The sequence below is a fragment of the Sinocyclocheilus rhinocerous genome, unplaced genomic scaffold (genome assembly GCF_001515625.1).
Source record: "Sinocyclocheilus rhinocerous isolate Xijiao unplaced genomic scaffold, SAMN03320098_v1.1 scaffold85, whole genome shotgun sequence".
NCBI lineage: Eukaryota > Metazoa > Chordata > Actinopteri > Cypriniformes > Cyprinidae > Sinocyclocheilus > Sinocyclocheilus rhinocerous.
The window spans coordinates 1,719,692-1,729,147 of record NW_015649998.1 but is presented as its reverse complement, the minus strand read 5'-3'; the positions used below and the strand labels follow the sequence as shown (position 1 = coordinate 1,729,147).

The 9,456-nt window shown below is 37.6% G+C and overlaps 1 protein-coding gene across 1 annotated transcript in view; it reads left to right on the top strand.

Moving 5' to 3' along the window:
- Positions 1-845: 845 nt before the first annotated feature.
- Positions 846-9,456, top strand: part of cyfip1 (cytoplasmic FMR1 interacting protein 1) — a 40,103-nt gene continuing 31,492 nt past the window's right edge. Inside the window, exons 1-12 of the mRNA XM_016516022.1 lie at positions 846-868; positions 1,645-1,765; positions 1,859-1,948; positions 3,855-3,932; positions 4,034-4,135; positions 4,220-4,401; positions 4,645-4,741; positions 5,012-5,140; positions 5,859-5,963; positions 6,145-6,236; positions 6,617-6,734; positions 8,766-8,888. Of these exons, the coding sequence (XP_016371508.1) occupies positions 861-868; positions 1,645-1,765; positions 1,859-1,948; positions 3,855-3,932; positions 4,034-4,135; positions 4,220-4,401; positions 4,645-4,741; positions 5,012-5,140; positions 5,859-5,963; positions 6,145-6,236; positions 6,617-6,734; positions 8,766-8,888 (1,245 nt within the window). The 5' untranslated portion in view covers positions 846-860. The remainder of the gene's footprint in view (positions 869-1,644; positions 1,766-1,858; positions 1,949-3,854; positions 3,933-4,033; positions 4,136-4,219; positions 4,402-4,644; positions 4,742-5,011; positions 5,141-5,858; positions 5,964-6,144; positions 6,237-6,616; positions 6,735-8,765; positions 8,889-9,456) is intronic.

Below are 9,456 nucleotides of genomic sequence, written 5' to 3'. Positions count from 1 at the left end.
AGTCTTAATTTACCTGTCCACAAATTAAGGCTTTAAGGTGAAATCAGAGCAGAAAGTCTTGGTTTGGAGCAGAGCTATTCAGGAGGACATTAGCTTTCTTTCTTTCCTTCTTTCTTTCTTTCGTAAAATGAATTAAAAGTAATGGAGATTAGATTGTATTTTAAAACTTTGAAGTTAGGCTGATAACTTATTGTGTTCTCCTAGATATTGACATTTAGAAAGAATATTGTGCTCCATTAAATTTTTTCCTTACATTTTCTTTACTTGGTTTTAAAAATGGTCTTACAGTCTTAAAATTACCTTCATAAAACCTGCAGAAACCCTGTGTATGTATGTGTATATTTTGTTTTCGTAATAGACATTAATTCAGTTTAATTTCAATACTCAAAAGTAGTGTTCAATCTCAAATTTCACCACTAGTGACTTAAACACTGAATAGCAAAACTAATATTATCCAAACAGGTTTCCAAAATGCTATCCCTTCTGCCCCACCCCCATCTGCCAAACAAGTAGTCCCTCCCCGTTTACATTCTTCAGGAAGTCAGTCTACAGGTGGCGGTTACTTATAGTTTTCTCTGCATATTGCACAGAGATTTTAACATTAAAACAAATGATGTTCTTCAGCTTCAATTGAGTGTGTACGATTTGCATTTTAAAGTACAGCTGCTCAGTCAAAAGCAGCTGTCAGTGTCAACCGCAGCAGTGTGGGTCTGATAACATCACTGTGTTTCTCTAGAGACTCTGTTCTTCATGATAGACTGCAGGCCCTACTCTTCTCTATTCGCTTGCTTCCTGATAATGTGTCTCCTTCTGCTTTTTTTCTCTGTTAAGTTCTCTTTTAACTCAAGAAGTGCACCACCATGATCAGGTACACTTTTCCTTTCTAAATATGTCTAGATGTGTGTCAGGATATCTGCAGTGTTTATCTGTAGGAATCTCTACAAGACCACAGCAGCCCATCTCCATTTCCTCTGGCTTGCATCGCGTTTCCTCTTTTGATATCCTTTAATTGTCTGTCAGCCACTTCTGTGTGCTTGTAGCCAGTATTAGTTTCAGCAACAAGCAATTTGTCTTTCCATGCTAAATGTGAAACTGCTGCAAAACATGACACACAATCACAGCCAAGCAGATGATGTTTGTTCAATGAACAGGCTCTGGACCCGTGAGAAAAAAGCGATAATCTAAATCATTGTTTCTCAGTGATTTATTTTCAATGTAATATTAGTTGGGAATTTCTAGCAATTTAATCACTGTCAGCATGAACGCCTCTATACAGTGAAGTTTTATTTTTTGCATCGTGGCAGATTAGCACACAGTATGAGGTTTTGCCCCATAAGGGGAAGAGAGGAAGTAGGAGAGCACTTTCATTCTGACAGCCGACGCTGTGAGGTGTGAAAAAGTTGCCCAGTTGCAACGATAAGGGAGAGTTTTTTGGTTGTTTTGAGGTTTTATTTTTTCCTGTCAGCTATAAACCTCTTGCTTGCCTTTGCTCTGTTGCTATAGTTTCCAAACATTTACTTTATGTTGATGTTTGCCATCTGTGCTATCAAATATTAAACATCTTTGACAGTATGATCCAGTATTGCGCCAAGAAAAATTTGTGAATGGTACTGTTCTGATTCATTCATCACTTTTTTGTTCTAGAGTGATGGCGTCCACGGTGACTCTGGAAGATGCTCTGTCCAATGTGGACCTGCTGGAGGAGCTGCCACTTCCAGATCAGCAGCCCTGCATCGAGCCTCTGCCCTCCTCGCTCATTTACCAGGTAACAACTGACCTAGATCCTCAGTTTATTTATATAAACCCAAAATACCTGAAGACAGTGCATAACCAGGGTTTTTCTTTTTACCATCCTTAGCCCAACTTCAACACCAACTTTGAGGACCGCAATGCTTTTGTGACAGGCATTGCCCGTTACATCGAGCAGGCCACCGTCCACTCAGGCATGGTAAGATCTTCTCAACATTTCCACACAAACAGGCAGTTGTTCAACTCCAGCTTCACTAGCTAGCCTTCTTTAAATCACTAAACCTCGACTCCATCACCGCTCCGTTGAGCTGACCTTGACTGTCCGAACCAGTCCATTAAGCCAGCCCTATTGAATGTGAACTGCTGTGTGCTCTATTAGTGAGAGGTAATAGCTGTCAGGGAATGTTTGGCATCATTTGGCGCTTTTCCACGGCATGGTACGGCACGGCACAGCACAGCACGGCTTGGCTCAGCTCGGCTTCATTTCCACTGAAGTGTAGTATCGCTTTAGAGTGGGCGGGATTATTCACATGTCGTTATAGTTGCGCCGCCTCTACTACCGCGACTCCTGAAAAACTTTTTCATTCCACGTCGCCCCATCAAGCTTTCGCTGGATCCCCTCCTCTGCTATCAACGAGAGGAACGTCTGTACTTCCTCAACAGACAACGAAACAGCCACTTTTTGGTTGTTTAAAAAAGGTGCGCACGTTCAAAACAGTTGCGTTCGATCCTTCGCTGGCTGTGCTGATTTAAATCTAGCGGTTCTGTTGTGTTTGTGTCGCAAGTTCAGTGACGCAGGTAGAGACGATTCTCTCCGGCCAATCAGTGATCAGCAGAGTTTACACGTGACGTTTTGGTAACGGTACGGTTCACTTGGAACCTCAACCGAGGTGGTACTAAAAAAAGTACCAGGTACTGTACCCAGTGGAAAACCCCCCAAAAGTGAACCGTACCAAGCCGTACCGTGCCGTACCATGCAGTGGAAAAGCACCTATTGAGAAATTGAAGAGTGTGTGTGGAAGTAGTGTGGTGCCACACACATACCCACAAAGTCTCGGAGTGTCTAAGAAAGAGCGTTTTGTTACTCTAGGGAAGATTTTCTCCAAAGTTTCTTTAGAGAGTTGTTAAGAGTTTAAGATTAAGTGGGTTAATCTGTTCTTTGGCATTACATTTATCATGAGATAAAGGTTTATTGTAGAAGCTGCATTTGATGTATAAATTGGGATTTAAAATCCTGAGATCACCAGTCCAGAAATCTATTTATTTTGCATTATTGTAAATATTATTTCGTTTTTTATTATGTACTTATTATCTAATAGAAAATGTTGAATTATAAAATAAATTATTAGCGTTACAATTTAAGCTACCTGAAAAATTGACTATTAAAATGTTTTTATGAATTATCGGTTATTTATCATTTATTTAGTATAGTTTAACAACGTTTTAACCTTGAAATAGTGTAGATTAAATCCTAAATATTTCTGCATTTTACTTTCTAATTAGTTTTTGTTCATTATTCTAAAACAGTTTGGAGAATACATTTAAAACATTTTAAAATATAATCAATCAGTCAATTGATATAATAATTTATATAGAAAAAAAATCAAAATTTTCAGTGTGGCCTTAAAGGGATAGTTCACCCAAAAATGAAAATTCTGTCATTATTTGCTCACCCTCATGTCGTTCCAAACCCATAAGACCTTCATTCATATTCAGAAAACAAATTAAGATATTTTTGATGAAATACAAGAGCTTTCTGACCCTCCATAGACAGCAATGTAACTAAAATGTTCCCAGGCCCAGAAAGTAAGGACATTGTTAAAATAGTCAGTGGTTCAACTGTAATTTTATGAAGCGATGGGAATACTTTTTGTTGACAAAGGAAACAAAAATAACAACTTTATTCAACAATTCTTCAAAATATTATCATAAATATCTTAATGTGTGGTCCGAAGATGAACGAAAGTAATACGGGTTTGGAACAACACGAGGGTGAGTAATGAGTCATTTTTGAGTGAACTATCCCTTTAATCTTTTGTCCCCACTGCTTTCAGTTGCTCCAGTGTATTATAATTTCAAGGGGGAACTTTTGCTGTGTGTTACAGAATGAGATGTTGGAGGAAGGACAGGAGTATGCCGTGATGCTGTATACCTGGAGGAGCTGTTCAAGAGCTATTCCTCAGGTAAATTAGTCACATCTAAAGCTGCTCAAAAAAAATCACAACACCATCAACACAGATTGGAAGTATGTTGTTTTGACCCTCTCCATCTGTCCCTCTCTCAGGTGAAGTGTAATGAACAGCCTAACAGAGTGGAGATCTATGAGAAGACAGTGGAGGTGCTCGAGCCTGAAGTCACTAAACTAATGAACTTCATGTACTTTCAGGTAAAGATTAATGCTATTTTCTAGATTTCAATATAAGATGTTGTAAGATACACTAATGCTTCTCTCATTTTACTTCACTCTCAGAGGACAGCAATAGATCGCTTCTGTGGGGAAATGCGTCGACTGTGTCACGCCGAGCGGAGGAAGGACTTCGTGTCTGAAGCCTATCTGCTCACGCTGGGGAAGTTCATCAACATGTTTGCGGTGCTGGACGAACTTAAGAACATGAAGTGCAGCGTCAAAAATGATCACTCCGCCTACAAGAGGTAACCACAGACTGCTCTCTGTGAGCCTCAGTTTTGCATCTAGCCTCATCAATAATACTTTCATTCTCTAGATGGCAGTCATTCCACATCTGAATTATTCTGGTCAGTGTTATCACTGTAGTATACACACTTTTTTTGGTGCTTCATTGGCATTTTACTTATATAGATATCACAGATAGATGTATTATATCTATTATATCATTTTACAGACATTTCAAACTATTTTCTCTCTCTGTCCATCAGAGCTGCCCAGTTCCTGAGGAAAATGTCTGAGCCATCCTCCATTCAGGAATCTCAGAACTTATCCATGTTCCTGGCCAACCACAACAAGATCACTCAGGTACCACACCATCTTCTGTAAACTAACACTTAATACTAAGAAAATGCATTGACTATAAAGTATCTAAACAAACAAGGTGTGTTAATTTGTTTTACAACTATAGTGAAGACACATTTGTGTTTTATGTAGACCAGCTCATGAACACTGACATTCACTAAACTGACTTCAAGTCTCTGGATACAGCAGCATAGTAAACACAAATACATGCAGCAGTGCGTTAGACATGTTCTGTGTATGAGTTGCTGATATTGACGGGCGTCTCTGCTTCAGTCCCTACAGCAGCAGCTAGAAGTGATTAGCGGATATGATGAGCTGTTGGCAGACATCGTTAACCTGTGTGTGGAATACTACGAAAACAAGATGTACCTCACCCCCAGTGAGAAACACATGCTACTCAAAGTAAGCATATATTTTGAATGCTTTTGAAAGAAATCTTTTATGCTCACCAAGGCTGCATTTATTTGTTCACGAACACAGTAAAAACAGCAATATTGATAAATATTATTACAGTTTAAAATATATTTTCTATTTCAATGTGTTTTAAAATGTAATTTAGTCCTGTGAAGGCAAATTACTCCATTACTCCAGTCTTCAGATGATCCTTCAGAAAAATCATTCTAATATGATGATTTAATGCTCTTTTTCAATATGGAAAACAGTAGCACCACTTAATATTTTTGCTTGAACCATGCTACATTTTGTTCAGGATTTCTTGGTGCATAGAAAGTTTTAAAGAACAGCATTTATTTGAAGCAGATATATTTTGTATCATTAAAGTGTCTTTACTGTCACTTTTGATCAATTGAATGTGTCCTTGCTGAATAAAAAAATAATTTATTACAAAAATTACTTGCACCAAAATATTATATGGTATAATATTTACAGTTACAGAAAAATTGAAAAAAGTGCCACTGCATTTCTAGTTAAGGATAGTACTATGTTTTTGCTAGTATTTCTTAAACTTCTGACAATATTAAATGTGAATCTTGATATTTATGTGTCATAATCTTGACCAAGCAGTCACTGTTACCAAGTAGTACAGTTTAATGTAAAAATCAAGATATTAAGGATTTTTACACCAGTTTTTCACATAGTTTTGTGTGACTATGTCTTGTAGGTGATGGGCTTTGGTCTCTATCTCATGGATGGAACCAACAGCAACATCTACAAACTGGATGCCAAGAAGAGAATCAACCTCACGAAAATTGACAAGTTTTTCAAGGTGTGTGTGTGTCTGTCTGTGTGCTTTTGGTAATAAAATCGGACATGAAATTTCTGACATTCACAAATGGAAATGCATTTAACATGCATGTTAATACCTGGTGTAAACCACAATCTGTCTCATCTGACCACTTTTATTGGAGGATTTTTATTTGATTTGACCTTCTGCCCCGCCCCTACAGCAATTGCAGGTAGTACCTCTTTTTGGTGACATGCAGATTGAGCTGGCCCGCTATATCAAAACCAGCGCTCACTATGAGGAAAACAAATCCAGGTGGGTGTCCTAGGATGCTATATTTAAATGTGAACACTGTATATTATGTAGATGTGTATTAGCTTAACCCAAAATGTAAATCTGCTCTTCCAAACTCATATAACTTTATCTTTCTTAAAGATATGTTTAATAATGTACTGGTTGCTCTTTTCCAAGACACTGTAATAAATGCAGAATTAAGATTGCAAAAGCATCATTGAAATTTTATAAAATTCTATGTCCACATCCTTTTTTTAAAAATTTGCAAGAAAAAAAATTGAACAGTACGTGATTCCAAATTTTCTGAAAGTTCACCAAAAATGAAAATAGCTAAATGTTGTTCTATCTACTGGACCGACCCTTCCATGTTTTTTAATTGCCTGGCCTCCTCCATCCTCTAGGTGGTCGTGCACATCTGCAGGCAGTAGCCCGCAGTATAATATCTGCGAGCAGATGATTCAAATCCGTGAAGACCACATGCGCTTCATTTCTGAGCTGGCTCGCTACAGCAACAGTGAGGTGAGAGGTTTTAAAAAAAGAAAACACTGTCTTTTCATCACCGTCTTTATAAACAAATGCAGTGGTCGTGCACATCTGCAGGCAGTAGCCCGCTAATTAATATCTGCGAGCAGATGATTCAAATCCGTGAAGACCACATGCGCTTCATTTCTGAGCTGGCTCGCTACAGCAACAGTGAGGTGAGAGGTTTTAAAAAAAGAAAACACTGTCTTTTCATCACCGTCTTTATAAACGCAGTGCAGACTCTCCAGTTGCCATGCACTGACTCATGCTGCCAATGACGTTGGGGGATGAAATGTCTATTACCTAATATGCCAAATGACTTGCTATTTCTGAACATAAGACCTCTGACGAAGTTTGTTTTCTGAGTAGTTCTTTGATTCAGAAACTGGCAAAAACAAATGTGTTGTTTAGCATCACATTAAAGCAGTTGATGCTTATTAGGGTTGGATTTAAATCACAATTTTGGTTGCGGTAATGTTAATTATTTGATCAAGAATACAGTAAACATGAATGTTGTGAAATAATATTACAATTTGAACTAACTGTTTTCTGTAAAACTTTTTATTTTAATACATTTTATAATTAATTATTACTCCAGTCATCAAAGTCACATCATCCTTCAGACATCATTCTAAAATGCTGATTTTGGGCTCAAGCAACATATCTAACTATTATAAAATGTTAATATTTTTGTGGAAACCATGATACACTTTTTTTCAGGATTCTTTCATGAATAGAAAGTTCGAAAAAACAGCGTTCATTTAAAATAGGATTTATTTGTAGCAATGTGAAGCCTTTATTATCAATTTTGATCAATTTAATGTATCCTCGCTGCATAAAAGTATTCATGCGGTATATTCTACTAGTACTCTAGTTCTTATGGTAACTCTGGTAAAAAAAAATTGCTAATTAAACCGAATAAGCCTCAGCCTAGCGGATGCTGAAAAATATCTTTTAGAAGTGCATTAATGGTGGGAATCATACGAGAATCAGAAGCTACAGTGGCTTACATTGCCCTTGTTAAATTAGTTTTTTCTCATGTGAGTAGATTTTATAAATATTCATTAGCCATAGGAGGGCGAACAGCTAGGCCTGTCACGATAACAACTTTTTGTTGTGCGATATATTGCCCAAGAAATAATTGCGATAAGTGATATAATTGTAATTTTAAAGACCATTTTATGCCACTGAATATATAATCATAATATAAAAGCATAATAATGCAACTTCCAAATGACAACAAACTTTTAATTTTTAAGAATATTTAGATCTTATGTACGAGAAGCTGCAAAAGACACAGGCGCAAGTGGAATGCACAAAACATGGTGACATTAATTATTAAGTAAATATAATGGGCGATATATTGCGTCACCAAAAATGATTGAGGTCATGTACATATATTGCGCGATAAGTCGATATATTGATTATTGCGACAGGCCTACGAACAGCTCTCGCTTCATACATGATTCCCTTTTCCTTGGCTGAATGGATTCAAGGCTCAATCTCAGCAACTCAGAGTTTGCATTCAGAACCACGGGGGCTGTATTCTTACAGATGAATATGGAAATGTGAGGGGAGGAGGCCAGCCTGGGATTGAATTAAGACATGGCAGCAGCACTATAATGAGAAGGTATTGGCAGCCAGAGGACAACTGGGGTCCGCTATCAGTGACAGCAGCCCGGTGACAAGGAGAAACAGGGGAGGAATTTGTTTGTTCGTTCCACAGCCCTGGTTGTCAGATGTCAGGGGTTTTGACACACAGTGCTTGTGTCTTGTGCTGTCTTGGATTGCTGAAACAAGTGCACAGATACAGGGTTTTGGCATGTCCTCCTGTGTTTGTTCATTTCGAATGCAGCCTGTGCTTCTGTAGATGCGGCAGGGATCCTGGAGTTTTGTCATTGGCTTGTGTGAAGAGCTTTCAGTGGTTCATAAATTTGCTCATTTTCTCTCTAATGATAGTAGTTGTGTTGGATGTTATGTTATCTTGTTTGCTTGCTCTGTCATTGCCTTCTTTTCTAATTTTTGCAGGTAGTGACTGGCTCAGGGCGTCAGGAGGCCCAGAAGACGGACTCTGAATACAGGAAGCTGTTTGATCTGGCTCTGCAGGGTCTGCAGCTGCTCTCTCAGTGGAGCGCTCAGGTCATGGAAGTGGTGAGTGGAATTGTCACACTCATATTTATGTATGTGACCACCAACCAGGAGAAGTTGAACTCCAACTGATGAGCAGAGGTGATTATGTGGGTGACACATGGCTGGATCCCTGGTTTCATGCTGCTCTTATAAATCTGCCTGATAAAAGACAAAGCCCCCAAAATCACTTAAAAACAGTCTAATAATCTCTAAAAAATTGACCTGTAACTGAATATCCAATCATGTTTTGTGCAAAATTAATTTAATTGTTTTAAATTTTGAAATTTTGGAGCAATGGGTACTTGTGATTGCAGTAGACATTTAAAATATGGGATTCAAAACCTGGAAAAGTTTTTTGTATGTTTGTTATTTTTTTATTATTTTTTATTGGTTAATTTTTTGAAGATTTTATTGCCATATATGTTATGGTGTGCAATAAAATATTAAGCATTTTTTAAAAAATATTTAAAATTTTCTATTATTTATGCATCAGTAATGTTTTTTTTTTTTTTTATGTCCTGGTTTCTTTCCCCTCTCTGTCTAGTTTCTGGTGACTCTCAACTGTTGTTTGTTAATGACAAAATGACAA